Source organism: Salmo salar, chromosome ssa15 (assembly GCF_905237065.1).
Source record: "Salmo salar chromosome ssa15, Ssal_v3.1, whole genome shotgun sequence".
NCBI lineage: Eukaryota > Metazoa > Chordata > Actinopteri > Salmoniformes > Salmonidae > Salmo > Salmo salar.
The window spans coordinates 89,372,812-89,391,893 of NC_059456.1; the positions used below are offsets into that span (position 1 = coordinate 89,372,812).

Here is a 19,082-nt window from a genome sequence, read left to right on the forward strand (position 1 = left end):
TAAGATTAGATCAAACAATAATATTAAGGGATTAGAAATCCGTGGCTTAAAAACTAAGGTGTCATTGTACGCCGATGATTCATGTTTTCTTTTAAAACCACAATTAGAGTCTCTCCACGGTGTCGTGTCTTTGGCATCATTAAAACTGAAGACATATTTATCAAATAACTCTCTGTAATTATTATTACGCAATTAACCTGATTAATCATGTAACTGTAATTAACTAGGAAGTCGGGGCACCAAGGAAAATATTCAGATTACAAAGTTATAATTTTCCTAATATAACTTTCAGATATTTTAATATCTGATCAATTAGTCTTCGAATTAATGAATTCTTATTTACCTCACACCAGTCTCATTCCAAATGTAGTAAATTGTTGGTTATCTGCACGAACCCAGTCTTCACTATGAGTCATTCATACATCAATTGTCTTAAAATAATTTATTTACTAACTAGGTAATTCACAGAAATGCATGACAAACAGTAGATATGTTTACAAGGAAATGATAGGAGAATGTGTCCTAGTGGGCTAAACCGGCATGGCGGCTTGTTAGACAAAAGGGGAGTGGGGGGGTCAACTGAGGAGACACTACAGAGTTGAATATTATAACAATTGAAATACTAATCCTTTGCACATGAACGCTCACTCATTCGGGAACAATTGCAATCAATATATATATTTATGCTCAGTGTGTTGTCGGGATCTCTGTTGAAAAGTTTGTTTCTGTTGGAGAGTCTGTCCGCCCTCTCTCGCTCTCTCTGACGTGGTTAGAATGGGTAGTTCAGAGTGACATTCATTCATGTCGTAATAGAATAGCTGTTTCGGCGGTTGTCGGTCTTTGCGTTCAATGATACCGAATTCCTAGCTGCAGACTAGTAATTAATATTACATTTACATTTAAGTCATTTAGCAGACGCTCTTATCCAGAGCGACTTACAAATTGGTGCATTCACCTTATGATATCCAGTGGAACAACCACTTTACAATAGTGCATCTAAATCTTTTAAGGGGGGGGGTTAGAAGGATTACTTTATCCTATCCTAGGTATTCCTTAAAGAGGTGGAGTTTCAGGTGTCTCCGGAAGGTGGTGATTGACTCCGCTGTCCTGGCGTCGTGAGGGAGCTTGTTCCACCATTGGGGTGCCAGAGCAGCGAACAGTTTTGACTGGGCTGAGCGGGAACTGTGCTTCCTCAGAGGTAGGGGGGCCAGCAGGCCAGAGGTGGATGAACGCAGTGCCCTTGTTTGGGTGTAGGGCCTGATCAGAGCCTGAAGGTATGGAGGTGCCGTTCCCTTCACAGCTCCGTAGGCAATCACCATGGTCTTGTAGCGGATGCGAGCTTCAACTGGAAGCCAGTGGAGAGAGCGGAGGAGCGGGGTGACGTGAGAATATCAAAGACTTGTTCTTATTCTGTCGGTATCGATAGTCTAAGAGTTTAACCACGTGGTATGGTTAAAAGTTCATCAAGAGAAATGCATGGTCTCCAACCTTTAGCCATCTCGTAATTGAGGTAAGCTCGGGCTGGGGATAGAAAACCTAGGTGGGGGGTTTTATTCGGAAGAGCAGAAAAGGGCCTGTCCCATGACGTCAGACCATAACTGTGCTCATGGGTGGTCCTCTGATTTAGTTAAGACTCCAAAGAGAATTGGAGTTTCCTTCATTAAACAGTCCAAAATCACATTACACAATTTCACAAACAGTTCCATCCTTATTAATTAATTTTATACAACCATTTAGATGTAAGTCTCATAGCTGAGGCTATTGTATAATCATGATTATGGTAATGTGGCGGTATTGTCTCATGAGTTTCACAAAATTGTACCAAACGGACCAGTTCGTAGCTGGATTCTTCACCAATCTTTTATACATTCTCCAGAACATAAATGTCGTTCGGTTCTCCAGTTCTGTGAGATGGAAGAACTCCTTTGTTCTCTCTATACTGGGGCCATGAGGAGAGGGTCTCCTCGTAGGAATTTACGACCGCTCTTACAGTGCCTGGTGTCAGAAGTATAGAGGTCGGGGGATGGTGCTCGCAGTGTCCAAAGAGGTCAACGTCATGACAACTGCCTCATAGAGGATCTAGATACTTTTGCTATCCTCTCTGGATTAAAACCAAATTATGATAAGTGTTAGGTATTGGATCACAAAAAAATGCAAATTTTACATTACCATGTAGTTTACCAATTAAATGGACTGACGGAGATGTGGACATACTCGGTATACAAATCCCAAAAGAAAAAAATTCTCACTCCAATATATTTTTATAGAAAGTTAGCAAAAATAGATAAGATCTTGCTACCATGGAAAGGAAAATACCTGTCGATTGGTGGAAAAATCACCCTGATTAACTCTTTAGTCATATCACAGTTTACCTATTTGCTTATGGTTTTGCCTACACCTAGTGACCTGCTTTTTAAATTATATGAACAAAAAATATTCAATCTTATTTGGAACGGCAAGCCAGATAAAATTAAAAGGGCCTATTTATATAACGAATATGAATTCAGAGGGCAGAAATGTGATTTTGGACTGTTTAATGAAGGAAACTCGGCCTTCCCTGTGGCTCAGTTGGTAGAGCATGGTGTTTGCAACGCCAGGGTTGTGGGTTCGATTCCCACGGGGGGCCAGTACAAAAAAAATGCATGAAATGTATGCATTCACTACTGTAAGTCGCTCTGGATAAGAGCGTCTGCTAAATGACTAAAATGTAAATGTAATGTAAATATTAAAGCATTAGACCTCTCACTAATGCATCAGTCATACCAAAGTTATACTTAAATCCAAACTGGTTTTCTAGTAAATTGGTACGAATGTCTCATCCTATGTTCAAGAAGGGCCTTTTTCCCTTTATTCAGATTACACCTGCCCACTTTCGGTTGTTTGAAAAGGAAATAATCTCCAAAATATCTTTATTTTTTAAACAAGCCTTAGAAAGTTGGTTGCAATTTCACTTTAATCCACCTGAAAAGACAGAACAAATAATACAACAAATATTGTGGTTAAATTCAAATATAGTATTATAATATAATATAGTAAAACTGTACTTTTCGAGAAAAAAAAAAGGTATAATTTTAGTGAATGATATTATAAAAAGGACTGGTGGAGTGATGTCACACATGCAGCTAACACAGACATATGGAAATGTCTGCTCTACCCAAAATTACAACCAATTAATTGCAGCATTACCACAAAAATGGAAGAGGCAAGTAGAAGGGGAAAAAAGTAAGGAACTTGTATGTCGGCCCTGTATTAAAGAACATAAATGGTTAAAGAAAAGTGTGATAAATAAAAACATATACCAATTTCATTTAAGGACCAAAAAACTGACAACAGTGCCATATAAATTGCAAAATAGTTGGGAAGAGATTTTCGATGTACCCATTCCATGGCACATGGTTTATGAATTGATACGCAAAACAACGCCGGATTCAAAACTTCGAATTTTTCAATTTAAATTACTATACAAAATTCTTGCAACTAATAGAATGTTATATATGGGGGATACAATCTTCCCAGCTCTGCAGATTCTGCTGTGCGGAGGCAGAGTCATTAGATCATTTATTTTGGTATTGTCCATATGTAGCTCGTTTTTGGTCACAGGTCCAGGAATGGCTGAAGAATTGCAACATTTGCCTAGAACTAACGCTGCAGAAAGCAATACTGGGTGATTTGAAAAGCCATAGTCAATCAATCAATAATATAATAATTATTTTAGCAAAAAAAAAATGTTTTAATTTACAATCTGTAGAAGCTATGAGAATAGAAAGGTTCAATTGTTTTGTGAAGCATCACAGCACAGTTGAAAAATATATGGCAAATAGAAATCCGAAATGGATGATGTTGAGAGATAGATGGGAGAGGTTGAATGGAGCTGAAGGGTGGGACTAATAACAAGATAAACAATGTAATACATTCAGGGTCTGTAAAATGTACACTGCTCAAAAAAATAAAGGGAACACTTAAACAACACAATGTAACTCCAAGTCAATCACACTTCTGTGAAATCAAACTGTCCACTTAGGAAGCAACACTGATTGACAATACATTTCACATGCTGTTGTGCAAATGGAATAGACAACAGGTGGAAATTATAGGCAATTAGCAAGACACCCCCAATAAAGGAGTGGTTCTGCAGGTGGGGACCACAGACCACTTCTCAGTTCCTATGCTTCCTGGCTAATGTTTTGGTCACTTTTGAATGCTGGCGGTGCTTTCACTCTAGTGGTAGCATGAGTCTACAACCCACACAAGTGGCTCAGGTAGTGCAGCTCATCCAGGATGGCACATCAATGCGAGCTGTGGCAAGAAGGTTTGCTGTGTCTGTCAGCGTAGTGTCCAGAGCATGGAGGCGCTACCAGGAGACAGGCCAGTACATCAGGAGACGTGCAGGAGGCCGTAGGAGGGCAACAACCTAGCAGCAGTAGCGCTACCTCCGCCTTTGTGCAATGAGCAGCAGGAGGAGCACTGCCAGAGCCCTGCAAAATGACCTCCAGCAGGCCACAAATGTGCATGTGTCTGCTCAAATGGTCAGAAACAGACTCCATGAGGGTGGTATGAGGGCCCGACGTCCACAGGTGGGGGTTGTGCTTACAGCCCAACACCGTGCAGGACGTTTGGCATTTGCCAGAGAACACCAAGATTGGCCAATTCACCACTGGCGCCCTGTGCTCTTCACAGATGAAGCAGGTTCACACTGAGCACATGTGACAGACGTGACAGAGTCTGGAGACGCCGTGGAGAACGTTCTGCTGCCTGCAACATCCTCCAGCATGACCGGTTTGGCGGTGGGTCAGTCATGGTGTGGGGTGGCATTTCTTTGGGGGGCCGCACAGCCCTCCATGTGCTCGCCAGAGGTAGCCTGACTGCCATTAAGTACCGAGATGAGATCCTCAGACCCCTTGTGAGACCATATGCTGGTGCGGTTGTCCCTGGGTTCCTCCTAATGCAAGACAATGCTAGACCTTATGTGGCTGGAGTGTGTCAGCAGTTCCTGCAAGAGGAAGGCATTGATGCTATGGACTGGCCCACCCCTTCCCCAGACCTGAATCCAATTGAGCACATCTGGGACATCATGTCTCGCTCCATCCACAAACGCCACGTTGCCCCACAGACTGTCCAGGAGTTGGCAAATGCTTTAGTCCAGGTCTGGGAGGAGATCCCTCAGGAGACCATCTGCCACCTCATCAGGAGCATGCCCAGGCGTTGTAGGGAGGTCATACAGGCACGTGGAGGCCACACACACTACTGAGCCTCATTTTGACTTGTTTTAAGGACATTACATCAAAGTTGGATCAGCCTGTAGTGTAGTGTGGTTTTCCACTTTAATTTTGAGTGTGTCTCCAAATCCAGACCTCCATGGGTTGATAAATTGGATTTCCATTGATTATTTTTGTGTGATTTTGTTGTCAGCACATTCAACTATGTAAAGAAAAAATAAGATAATATTAATAAGATTATTTCATTCATTCAGATCTAGGATGTGTTATTTTAGTGTTCCCTTTATTTTTTTGTGAAATAGCTCAGTTACAAATAGAAATCAAACTGGATGGACATCAGAAATAGAGGAAGGACAAAAAAACACAAAAAATAACTATTGTAAAATAGATTGTGTCTATAAAATGTGTATAAGATGAATAAATTGAAGGTAAAAGCTGAAGTGTTTATTAGTTTACTCCAATTGGGGGCTCGGTGGTAGGGTTGGTGGTAGGGTTTGCGGGGAATAATAATAAAGGTATATTCTTTAAAAAGTATGTATGTCTATATAGGTATGTGTATGTATATATGTGTATATGCATGCATGCGTGTATGGATATATATATATTGGATTGGAAATGATGCAGACAATTACATTGATGGAAGCAATATTCTTTCTGCAATATTAAGCTGATCTACCCCCCCAATTTTTTTATTTTTTCAATTATTTTTATTTATTTATTTAAGTAAAAATAAAAACATAGATGGCCGGCAGACAGACATAGACCTGCAGGCAAATTAGAGAGGAGGTGTGTGTGTGTGTGTGTGTGTGTGTGTGTGTGTGTGTGTGTGTGTGTGTGTGTGTGTGTGTGTGTGTGTGTGTGTGTGTGTGTGTGTGTGTTAGTGTTTATTTCCAAACTGAACAGGACAAGGGAAAAGAGCACAGAACTAGGAACACAGTGGCTCATTTACAAGTGTCTAATTTCTCTCTCTCCCTCTCTCTTTCCCACTCTAGACTCATCCTTTCGGTACACAGGTAGTCCAGACAGTCTCCGTTCCCGTGCCCCTATGATAACCCCTGACCTGGAGAGTGGGGTCAAGGTGTGGCACCTGGTCAAGAACCACGAACATGGAGACCAGAAGGAGGGAGACCGAGGCAGCAAGATGGTCTCTGAGATATACCTGACCAGGCTGCTGGCCACAAAGGTAACCCCCAGCTTACATACTTCTTTATATACCAACACACTGCATTGTCTCTCCATATTTCAATTCTACTACAGTAGTTAACTTTCAGTTCCTGTGGTTATGTTTACATACATTTTACAAAGTGGCTGGGGATACGGTTGTATGTTGTGTATCCCATGGCTATTGACAGACTTTTGTCTCCGTAGGTTCTCTCCTATTCTTTGAGGAAATCAGTTGTTGTTGAGTGAGTTTATGTAAGTCTGAACTAGTGTGTTCATTGTTTTTACCCAGGGTACCCTGCAGAAGTTTGTGGACGACCTGTTTGAGACGTTGTTCAGTACCGTCCACCGGGGTAGCGCCCTGCCCCTCGCCATCAAATACATGTTTGACTTCCTGGACGAGCAGGCGGACAAACACGGCATCCACGACCAAGATGTCCGCCACACATGGAAGAGCAACTGGTGAGAAAACGGAATGATGTAGAATAGAGATTATAGGATGGGTCTATAATAGGATGTATAATATAGGATGCAATGTGTATCTCTTAGTTCTACAAAAGAGTCATGACTAAACTTTATCAGAGGATGATACACTGAGTCATCAGTTAGAAACATTTTCAAATATAGCAATACTGATTTCTGCCTGGCGTTATGAGCCTTAAGTTCCTCACTTTAGTGACCCAGAAAGAGGAGAGAAATAAAGTACTGATAGTTAGTGGATTCTGACTCTGACTGAGGGCTTTGGTAACCCAGAGAGTGAAGAAAAATACTGAGAGTGGATTCTGACTGACCCATTTCTTTGCCCTCTCTCTCCCTCTCTCCCCCTCTTTACCTCCCTCTCTCTCTCTCTCTCTCTCTCTCTCCCTTTCTTTACCTCCCTCTCTCTCTCAGTCTTCCACTGCGGTTCTGGGTGAACGTGATCAAGAACCCCCAGTTTGTGTTTGACATCCACAAGAGCAGCATCACGGATGCCTGTCTGTCTGTGGTGGCCCAGACCTTCATGGACTCCTGCTCCACCTCAGAGCACCGCCTGGGCAAGGACTCGCCCTCCAACAAGCTGCTGTACGCTAAAGACATCCCCAACTACAAGAGCTGGGTAGAAAGGTAAGAGTGAGACACAATATACACATGGTCATTTCCATGTAAAATAACCCATGAGCACCAGCATGTGGAGTTTATAGGAGCATATTCAATTGGGTGTCAAATGAAAGCTGAAAGTCTTTGTTTTCCATCCTAAAAATGTGGAATTAGCAAAGGCTTTGATTTCTGGTCAGACTGACGGAAAAGGGGTCTTAGAAAACATCTACCAGAAAAAGTTTTAAAACGTGTTAGAAATACATTCACGGTATCAAAGGCAGCAGATAGGTCTAGAAGGATGAGAGCAGAGGAGAGAGAGTTAGCTTTAGCAGTGCGGAGAGCCTCCGTGACACAGAGAAGAGCAGTCTCAGTTGAATGCCCAGTCTTGAAACCTGACTGATTAGGATCAAGAAGGTCATTCTGAGAGAGATAGCAAGAGAGCTGGCCAAGCACGGCGCGTTCAAGAGTTTTGGAGAGAAAGGAAAGAAGGGATACTGGCCTGTAGTTGTTGACATCGGAGGGATCGAGTGTAGGTTTTTTCAGAAGGGGTGCAACTCTCGCTCTCTTGAAGACGGAAGGGACGTAGCCAGCGGTCAAGGATGCGTTGATGAGCGAGGTGAGGTAGGGGAGAAGGTCTCCGGAAATGGTCTGGAGAAGAGAGGAGGGGATAGGGTCAAGTGGGCAGGTTGTTGGGCGGCCGGCCGTCACAAGACGCGAGATTTCATCTGGAGAGAGAGGGGAGAAAGAGGTCAAAGCACAGGGTAGGGCAGTGTGAGCAGGACCAGCAGTGTCGTTTGACTTAGCAAACGAGGATCGGATGTCGTCAACCTTCTTTTCAAAATGGTTGACGAAGTCATCCGCAGAGAGGGAGGAGGGGGGGGAGGGGGAGGAGGATTCAGGAGGGAGGAGAAGGTAGCAAAGAGCTTCCTAGGGTTAGAGGCAGATGCTTGGAGTTTAGAGTGGTAGAAAGTGGCTTTAGCAGCAGAGACAGAAGAGGAAAATGTAGAGAGGAGGGAGTGAAAGGATGCCAGGTCCGCAGGGAGGCGAGTTTTCCTCCATTTCCCGCTCGGCTGCCCGGAGCCCTGTTCTGTGAGCTCGCAGTGAGTCGTCGAGCCACGGAGCAGGAGGGGAGGACCGAGCCGGCCTGGAGGATAGGGGACAGAGGAAATCAAAGGATGCAGAGAGGGAGGAGAGGAGGGTTGAGGAGGCAGAATCAGGAGATAGGTTGGAGAAGGTTTGAGCAGAGGGAAGAGATGATAGGATGGAAGAGGAGAGAGTAGCGGGAGAGAGAGAGCGAAGGTTGGGACGGCGCAATACCATCCGAGTAGGGGGAGAGTGGGGTCTTGTTTGGGGGCAGAGCTCATTAAAATAATAGCAAGTGTGTAGAATAATACCCAAATATGCAAAGGAGGATATTACATATCTATCCATACCTTTGTGTACCTACAGTATTTAGGATACATCACCATGAATAAAATCCATAATTATACATTTCTGTGTACAGATCAGATCAAGTTGAAATTCCTTTACCACAATTATGTTACCGAGTGTAAATCCACTTCAATAACCAAAATAGATGTTTTCAAAGTCAGCGAGTCATGTCATAGATGACACCCCATTCTTTCTGCAGACATCGTGAATCATTATTCGGAGCAGATATTTAACAGAGTTTTTCGAAAACGTGGACGCAGAAAGCTGAAGGAGATTTTGTTTCTGTTACTAAACTTTGCACCTGCACAGTTCTTACAGTAAATGTGTTTTTGTAAAAGTCTAAATTGTTAAAATTAGTCCTTGTGCATAGAGTTTTGTATTTGTTGAACTTTGAAATAAAAGGTTTTTGTTTGGCATACATTTTAAGTCTGAGCACGATTCTGTTACCGTGGAATTGCCCACATACAATTCTATATCCTTGTTTTATTACCGCTCACACAAACTGTTTTGGTCCTGGATACACTTGCATTATATTAAGTATTATATATGTACTAGTAAAATGTGACTAATATGTAGAAAATGAGGCTCAACTTTCCAGGAAAGCATTGTGGTATAGAATATGTGCATGTTGATAGTGAGTGTCGCCCCCTGTGTGTGCCTCCAGGTACTACGCCGACATTCACCGTCTGCCAGCCATCAGTGACCAGGACATGAATGCATACCTGGCAGAGCAGGCCAGGCTCCACTCCACAGAGTTTAACATGCTCAGTGCTCTCAACGAGATCTACTCCTACGTCTCCAAATACAGTGAGGAGGTGAGTCCTGACACGCACATATAGACACACACACTGCAGTGATGGCCATTCTAATAGGCTAGGCTACAATCCTATTAACCCTCCTCTTCACTCAAGGCTAGTTAAAGGTCATTCCTAACTCATTTAGAGTGTCTAGAACTTTCAGAAAGGCCAGGTTTCTCTGATCCGATGCTATTCTTAAAAATAACCATACTTCCCACATCACATAACCCATCCTAAGTGCCATATGTCCCGGGCCAGTGAGAGCTGTAGCAGACCTGGCTGTGGGTGTATGATATGTGGAGGAGCGACAGGAACAGAAACTGTACAAGCAGCTCAGCATGCCGCCCCATCCCCTGAGTGGTGTGAAGGAACACAGCCCTGTTCTCTCCCTCTCTCTGTGGCTCTCTGGAGCAGAATCAAGATGTGACAGACCATTTGTCTCAGATCACAGGAAGAGTGAAGAGGGGGGTTGAGGGGAAGAGAGGGGAGAGATGGAGAGACAGACAGAGAATGAGGGAGGGCAAAGTGAAAAAGAAAGGGAGGAGAGAGAGAGAAAGAGAAAGATTGAGGAGGAGAGAGAGAGAGAATGATTAGGGGAGGAGGAGAGAGAGAGAAAGAGAGAAGGATGGAAAAGTGCGACAAAGAAGAGACGGAGAGAGGCGAAACAATGTGGAGAAAGAGAAGGAGAGAGAAGACAGAAAGACAGAGGGGAGAGAGAGAAGGAGAGAGAGGGGGAGAAAGAGGAGAGAGAAAGAGAAAGGTTTCTGTAATGGAGACGTTCTGGCTTTAATGTCAGCAGCTCCTCTGGGAGCCATTAGTCTGACCTTTATATTAGACCACATTCACAAGAATTAGGAGCCCACTCTCTCTTCTCTTTCACTTTCTTTTATTTTTATCTCTCTCTCTTCCACTCTCTCTGTATCTTTCTCTTCTATCTCCTCTTTCCTTCCTGCCCTAAGAGCTTGAAGCTGCTGTAGCTAGAACTAGGGCTCACTTTAACTCTCTCTCTTTAAACCTCTCATAGACCACCTCTTTAACTCTCTCTCTTTAAACCTCTCATAGACCACCTCTTTAACTCTCTCTCTTTAAACCTCTCATAGACCACCTCTTTAACTCTCTCTCTTTAAACCTCTCATAGACCACCTCTTTAACTCTCTCTCTTTAAACCTCTCATAGACCACCTCTTTAGCGCTCTCTCTTTAAACCTCTCATAGACCACCTCTTTAACTCTCTATTTTAACCTCTCATAGACCACCTCTTTTATTGCCACTCTCTATCCTGCACTTTCTTCTCGCTTTGTCTCTTCTTTTACCTCATGCTCCTTCCCCACTCTAACTTTCTTTCTCACACACACACACACACACACACACACACACACACACACACACACACACACACACACACACACACACACACACACACACACACACACACACACACACACACACACACACACACACACACTTATCCCCTCTCTCTGTGTCTCCTTTCCCTGTCTCCTGAGTGCTTATGCCCTTATCTGTAGCTGTCGGGGTTGTTTGTTCCTTGCCTGACTCCTTGTGCGGCCCCTCTATGAACGGGCTAGAGCAATACTAAATGGATTAGGGAGATGGTAGACAGAGGGAGGGAGCTGCACCTGCATACAGCACAGCAGATTAATAACAGAGTGGTATGAGGAGGAGGAGAGGCTCCGCTGGGCTCTGCTCTGCTTGCCTCGAAGAGCACTTAGGCAGATGAGAGTGAGACAACAGTCAGGGAGTCTACTATGGGACAGATTGCTGGAGCTATGTACAGACTGCCAACAGACCCTAAGAGAAACTAGTCTTCGTTAATGTCCCCACAGTGTGTTTAGCACAATGCCTACAATGCTTAGTTATGGCAACACTGTTTATTCCTGGGAGGCATATCAAGCTTTTTCAGCCCTTATTCTTGTTCAATGAACCACTGTTCACATAGAATACATTTCTGTCATATAGAAAAAGGAGAGATTTGTTGCATTAGCATTGATCCATACCTTTGATCGATGTCACTGTGTGGCATGTGGCCCACACCTGTGATCTTATTGGGTATTATTTCTCCTGTTTGATACAAGCACATGAAAAAGCCCCCCCAGCCACCGCGATGCCACGCTGATATACATACAGCATGACGTGACTGTGTGACACTGCAGACAGCAGAGAGGAGACCCTGTCGGATTCCCCTTTGAACAAGACTTGACAAATGCCACGTTTACGGAGAGAGAAAAACATAAGATGAAACCGAGAAAGGGCATTATACAAGTTGGATTCCTCGGTTTTGTGTTACCATCTCCAACAGAGACAATGTTATATTCATTAAATAAAAAGCACACATGATCCCACCCATCCAACAGACAGTGAAGTCTGGACCTTTTGCGTGCTGACTGGCAAAGACCAGAGTCATAAACTCAGCAAAAAAATGAAATGTCCCCTTTTCAGGACCCTGTCTTTCAAATATAATTCGTAAAAATCCAAATAACTTCACAGATCTTCATTGTAAAGGTTTTAAACACTATTTCCCATGCTTGTTAAACAATTAATGAACATGCACCTTTGGAACGGTCGTTAAAACTCTAACAGCTTACAGACGGTAGACAATTAAGGTCAGAGTTATGAAAACTTAGGACACTAAAGGAGGCCTTTCTACTGACTCTGAAAAACACCAAAAAAAAGATGCCCAGGGTCCCTGCTCATCTGCGTGAACGTTCCTTAGGCATGCTGCAAGGAGGCATGAGGATTGCAGATGTGGCCAAGGCAATAAATTGCAATGTCCGTACTGTGAGATGCCTAAGACAGTGCTACAGGGAGACAGGACGGACAACTGATCATCATAGCAGTTTAAGACCATATGTAACACCTGCACAGGATCGGTTCATCCGAACATCACACCTGTGGGACAACAACTGCCCGAGATACACCAGGAGCGCACAATCCCTCCATCAGTGCTCAGACTGTCCGCAATAGGCTGAGAGAGGCTGGACTGAGGGCTTGTAGGCCTGTTGTAAGGCAGGTCCTCACCAGACATCACCGGCAACAACATCGCCTATGGGCACAAACCCACCGTCACTGGACCAGACAGGACTGGCAAAAAGTGCTCTTCACTGACGAGTCGTGGTTTTGTCTCACCAGGGGTGATGGTTGGATTCGCGTTTATCGTCGAAGGAATGAGCGTTACACCAAGGCCTGTACTCTGGAGCGGGATCGATCGAGATGGAGGTGGAGGGTCTTTCGTGGTCTGGGGCGGTGTGTCACAGCATCATCGGACTGAGCTTGTTGTCATTGCAGGCGATCTCAACGCTGTGCGTTACAGGGAAGACATCCTCCTCCCTCATGTGGTACTGTAACGGCTGTCGGGAGAGAGAGTAGACCAGGATGCAGCAGAGGATGTGTTCATCATTTGAATTTTAATAGAACAACGTGAACACTATACAAAAAAACAAGAAAACTGACAGCCAAAACAGTCCTGTCAGGTGCAAACACTAACAGAAACAATTACCCACAAAACCCAAAGGAAAAACATGCTCCTTATGTGTGACTCCCAATCAGCAACAATGAGCTTCAGCTGTGCCTGATTGGGAGCCACACACGGCCCAAAACAAAGAAATACAAAAACATAGAAAAAGGAACATAGAACGCCCACCCAATGTAACACCCTGGCCTAACCAAAATAAAGAACAAAAACCCCTCTCTATGGCCAGGGCGTTACAGGTACCCTTCCTGCAGGCTCATCCTGACATGACCCTCCAGCATGACAATGCCACCAGCCATACTGCTTGTTCTGTGCGTGATGTCCTGCAAGACAGGAATGTCAGTGTTCTGTCATGGCCAACAAAGAGCCCGGATCTCAATCCCATTGAGCATGTCTGGGACCTGTTGGATCGGAGGGTGAGGGCTAGGGCCATTCCCCCCAGAAATGTCCGGGAACTTGCAGGTGCCTTGGTGGAAGAGTGGGGTAACATCTCACAGCAAGAACTGGCAAATCTGGTCCAGTCCATGAGGAGGAGATGCACTGCAGTACTTAATGCAGCTGGTGGCCATACCAGATACTGACTTACTTTTGACCCCCCCTTTGTTCAGGGACACATTATTCATTATCTATTAGTCACATGTCTGTGGAACTTGTTCAGTTTATGTCTCAGTTGTTTAATCTTGTTATGTTCATACAAATATTTACACATGCTAAGTTTGCTGAAAATAAACGCAGTTGACAGTGAGAGGACATAAACATTTTTGCTGAGTGAATACTTTAATGTCATTCCTTAACATTCAGTCAACATTGTCTATGTTGTACAGATGTAATTGAGCATTACATGAGCATACTCTAAGCCACCAGCAATTGTCTATACGTTCTATTTGAAATAGTCTTGCAAACTATTTGCATATGAAGGGTCTTTGCAATTGATGGAGTCCCTGCATGTGGCTTCCGGGTTAGAGTGACACTAAATCATGTTGTTGTCCTGTCTCTAACCCCCCAGATCACCATGGCCCTGGAGCAGGACGAGCAGGCTAAGAAACAGCGTCTGGCCTACAAGGTGGAGCAGCTCATCTCAGCCATGTCCCTGGAGAGCTGAGACAGACCACGGGATTAGACGACTGGACCGGCCCGGGATGTCCATCAGCCACCCAACAAACAGTCCCGATACTCACCGTGTGATGGACAACTAACCACCACGGACCTGGGACATTTTTAAATCCACAAACAAAGAGTTTTGTTTTTATCTTATTTTCCTCTCATGCCATATTGCCACCACCTGGCTAAAAGACGCCATCGTCTCTGGAAACATGGATGGTGATGATGAAGATGTAAGGTGGGACGACCACACCACAGACCTCCATAAAGGCTACATGGCATATTTCTTTCCAAAGGATATTATTTTTGTGTTGTGTGTGTATAGCCCTGAAGGAGAGATTTGTTGAGAGACAGAACAAACCGAGGGGAGATCTTATAGTCAGATACACTCTCTGTCTGCTCAACTCACATCAGAGACACTGAAAGAAGACGGAGAAGAGAGATGGAGGATAAAGACTTCTCATGTTTGATTCCAGAGATATTGTTCCTGAGTTTTGCTTCCAAATGTTTATTTTTGTATGTGTACATTTTGATTTTATTGGTTGCAGTTGAGCCATCTTCCTCTTGATACATACATGGACATTGTTGTACTGTACAAAGTCAAAGGTTGTGTTATAACACATGTTATAGGGTGGTGTAGCCATCAGAAAGACATGGTTCTATGTCATGTCTTGTCCTGCTCTCTGTTCTCCTCAGACAGTATTACCGTTCATTATCAACATGATACTCGAGACCAAGTGGACAGAACCCAGCTCTGACTGTAACCCATCAGCCCTGTACAGAAACCAACCAAATGCATCCTCATCATACGAGAGCGAACGGAACTCATAACAAACTTCCTCTGGAGGGGTCAAAGTTCAACCAGCATGCTTATCAACCCCAAACCCCTTTACCCTGTGTGATAAGAGAAAATACACAGGTCCACAGAGTGTGTTGGGTATAAGGACAAAACAACAACCAGCACCATACTGGTTTGTATAAGACCCTCCTCAGCAGTAACTTCATCTGTATGTACTGTAGGTTCTGTTTCATACATGTCAATGTATGTGAATGTACAAAAGCAGATGTGGGTTTTTCTTTCTCGTTTGGGTTTGTTTTCTAAACAAAATGGAGTTAGTTGAACAGAACACTATAATGTCTAAATAGATGGCCAACTGAACATGTACTGAAAATTCATCCGTCCTAGTCCTTTGCCCCCTCACAATGTTTTACCTGTTACCAAATCTCTATCTTTATCATAGGAGGGTGTGTACTATGCCGTCTGTATTTTAGGCATCTTTGCCGTGGCTACGCTGCCCTTAACATACAAATACCATAATATACTGGAGACTAGATTCTAGAGGCCTGCCAAGATGGGGACTGAGGCCGTCCGGCCGGTGGCAGCAATAGTGAAAATACTCCCTAATATAACCATCGTTTGTATCGCTTTTGGGGATCGGATCAAGTGTGTGTGTAAAACTTGCATGCATCATATCACATGTCAGAAGAAGTGTTTTCAAGGTCTATCTTTGTTTTTTAAGTGCCAATGGATCAGGCTAGCTGGAGATGGCCAGCAGCTAAATGTTAGCAGACGTTAGTTTTCTACCCAACTACTGCACCAACAACAATGTCTTTCTAAAAGATAGTAAGAAGAAGCCTGTGTGGGTCTAGTTTGAGTAAGTGCCAAAAGATCCTGTCGTTTTAAATGATTCACTGATGTGTCCAAATCGATGAATGCTTTACAGAGGGAGCCAGCCGGGCCCTCAGACTGAAGTAGAGAGGTGGTCATGTAACTGGAAGCTTGTGAACAGGCAGCAGGTACGGAGGAAGGTACTGTAGTAGGCTCAGGAGAGACACAACGCCGTATAATAGTTACTTGCCCTTTTTTGTTTTTGGCAAGAAGAAAATATCTCAACTGCAAGCATGGACAAAAGAGGATATAAACATCAGACATAATGCATGTTACATTACCAGGTAGATCTTTGGTAAGATTGGATTGTCCTGTACCAAACTTAACCCATTCATGAAAGGATATATAGACTGACTTCCAGTGAGGAATAAGAGGGAACCTTACATGTACTCGTCATAGCTGGATGACCATATACTGTAGATTCACTCTGCTGGATTAGTGACCACCACCATTCTGTTTTCTCCAGACTTTGATGTTTGCTCATTGTTTACATCAAGTACTTGAAACTAGGTAGTATTAAAGGTGTACAGTATAATTACATTATTTATGGATGGAGAAAATATAACACCAATGTTGATGGATGAAAGGTGCTTATTATTTTCTCTGCTGCCTTAAAACTCCAAATGAACCAACCATAAAACCCCTGAGTTCTCCTGATTCTTCTTCACCACTTCAACATTAATCTACAGCCTCTGGTGGCTCCATTTTGTTGAATTTGACACTGTACTTTTGACAAGGTACCTGGGCTGCCACGCTGTGTAAAGAAGTGAAGAGGGTATGACCTGGTTCTGTACAGGAAGGTGGGCGGTGATTCAGTCATCTCGCCAGAGATGTTTGAAGAGTAGAGCTCAGTCAGAAATGAGAAAGAGAAACACCTTTATTTTCTTTCTACTTTTTCTCCCCAATTGGTAGTTACAGTCTTGCCCGATCGCTGCAACTCCCGTACGGACTCAGGAGAGTCACCGGTCGAGAGCCATGCATCCTCCGAAACACAATCCTGCCAAGCCGCACTGCTTCTTGACACACTGCTCACTTAACCTGGAAGCCAACTGCACCAATGTGTCGGAGGAAACACCATACAACTGGCGACCGTGTCAGCGTGCACTGCACCCGGTCTGCCACAGGAGTGGCTAGTGCGCGATAGGACAAGGACATCCCAGCCGGCCAAACCGTCCCCTAACCCGGATGACGCTGGGCCATTTGTGCGCCGCCTCATGGGTCTCCCGGACATGGCCGGCTGCGACACAGCCCGGGATCGAACCCGGATCTGTAGTGACGCCTCAAGCACTACCGATGCAGTGCCTTAGACCGCTGCGCCACTCGGGAGGCCCTGAGAAACCCCTTTAGCTCTGGTTTCCTGCTATGAAGCAGTGATCGGAAGTGTAGTTGTGTGATCAGGAGATAGATGAAAAAACACATCAAAACTGGTAAAGAGAAATGCAGGGAGACCACATGATTGGCATGGTATTAATATCTCCAGCCAAGGGGGGTGGATGGGTATAGGGAGAGAGGGGGGATGTCTGTTGGCCCCCTGGTAAGCAGTAACTACTCCTGCTCAACACAAATACTGTGTCTATAGGTGCACTCTAAATATAGACACAGACACTCATGCTCAAATGTACCTTGTATATTGTTACGCTATATTCTCCATAGTAGTAACAGATTAAAGGCCCAAGGCAGACGTTTTTATCTCAATATCAAATCATTTCTGGGTAACAATTAAGTACCTTACTTTCAATCAAAATGGTCAAAAACAAAACAAAATAGCTTCTCAGCAAGAGCAATTTCTCAAGCAAAATTCCATCCCACCAAAACAGGCTGAAATTTCAGGTTGTCTTTTCAAACAGCTCTTACACTAAAAGGGTATTATCATATTTTTCACGATTTAACAGTATTATTCCACCTCATGTTTTTGACTGCACTGGGCCTTTAAAAGAAAAAGTGGGATTTGACTTGAACAAAGTTTGCTTTTCTCTTGAGGGATCTTTATTTAATGTTCTGTTTTTGCTTCACTGTTCTTAAAATGATAAATCCAACCTTGTCTTTTGGTCGGCATGCCATAACACCAATAGAAAATACATTTCTCACATTGTATTATTCCTTAATTAAGTCTTAACTCACATCTGTCTGCGTCTGACGTTTTGTGAAAGAGATTTTTATAGTTTTTTTTCATACTATACACTTTTGTATTTCTTAGGAGATGATTACATTCAATAAGAAATTAAAAGGTACATTTTTTATAATTATGTTTGTTTGACATTCTGCAGCGCAGAATTTAATTTCACAGCCAGTTAATGGTCTCTGAGGCATGTTGCAGTTGATACACGTTGGCGATAGAATATTATTAAACGGCGACTTAATTTCCACTACAGAAGACATGAGACCTAATTGAAGAAGATTGTGCACTTTTCTGCTCTTGGCGCTGTAGGTGATGTAGTGATGGGTTTACTGGTATGTTTCATTACTCACAGAAAAACAAGAATTATTCACCTTTTTTCTTTTCTCACGATGTCAGTCGGAGGAATTGAACATCAGATTAGTAATATTCTCTTCATGTCGAAAATATCACGGAATATGAAATGAATATCCTTCTTCCATTCGAAACACAACACAATGTACACAACCCTTTGTAGACACTGGAGTTCTGTAATATAATCAATACAAATGATGACGATGATAATAATAATGGCTGTCCTTTTTGTTTTATAAAAGTGTTGTGAAAATTGTAAGAAAGTTAAAAGTATTTAAAGAAATTGTTCTTGTGTTTTTTAATTTGCTTTGGTTTTGTTATCATAATATATTATTGTGTACCTATTGTAAATATGAAGCACACCTATTTTGCAAGCCAAGGATTCACTTTGTACTGTTGTTATATATAAATAAACTTTGCTGGTTAAAAAACACATAGAGCTGAAATACACTGCCTTGTCTGATTGACACGAGAAGAAACAAACTGCATCTGAGAATCAGATGCTACAGTACGACAGATACAGGCAGTCAGAAGTGGGAGATATTAGGGCTGGGAATTGCCAGGGACCTCACAATACGATATTATCATGATATGTAGGTGCCGATACGATATGTATTGTGATTCCCATGATTCTATATGTATTGGCCCTGTACATCACTGGGACAAGCGTCCTG

The 19,082-nt window shown here is 43.3% G+C and overlaps 1 protein-coding gene across 2 annotated transcripts in view; it reads left to right on the plus strand.

Moving 5' to 3' along the window:
* Positions 1 to 18,854, plus strand: part of LOC106572568 (plexin-A2) — a 435,095-nt gene extending 416,241 nt beyond the window's left edge. For both annotated transcript variants that reach the window (XM_014146868.2, XM_045696253.1), the window contains exons 28-32: positions 6,209 to 6,399; positions 6,670 to 6,839; positions 7,269 to 7,481; positions 9,550 to 9,700; positions 14,175 to 18,854. In XM_014146868.2, coding sequence (XP_014002343.2) covers positions 6,209 to 6,399; positions 6,670 to 6,839; positions 7,269 to 7,481; positions 9,550 to 9,700; positions 14,175 to 14,270 — 821 coding nt within the window. In that variant the 3' untranslated portion in view covers positions 14,271 to 18,854. The remainder of the gene's footprint in view (positions 1 to 6,208; positions 6,400 to 6,669; positions 6,840 to 7,268; positions 7,482 to 9,549; positions 9,701 to 14,174) is intronic.
* Positions 18,855 to 19,082: the final 228 nt, after the last annotated feature.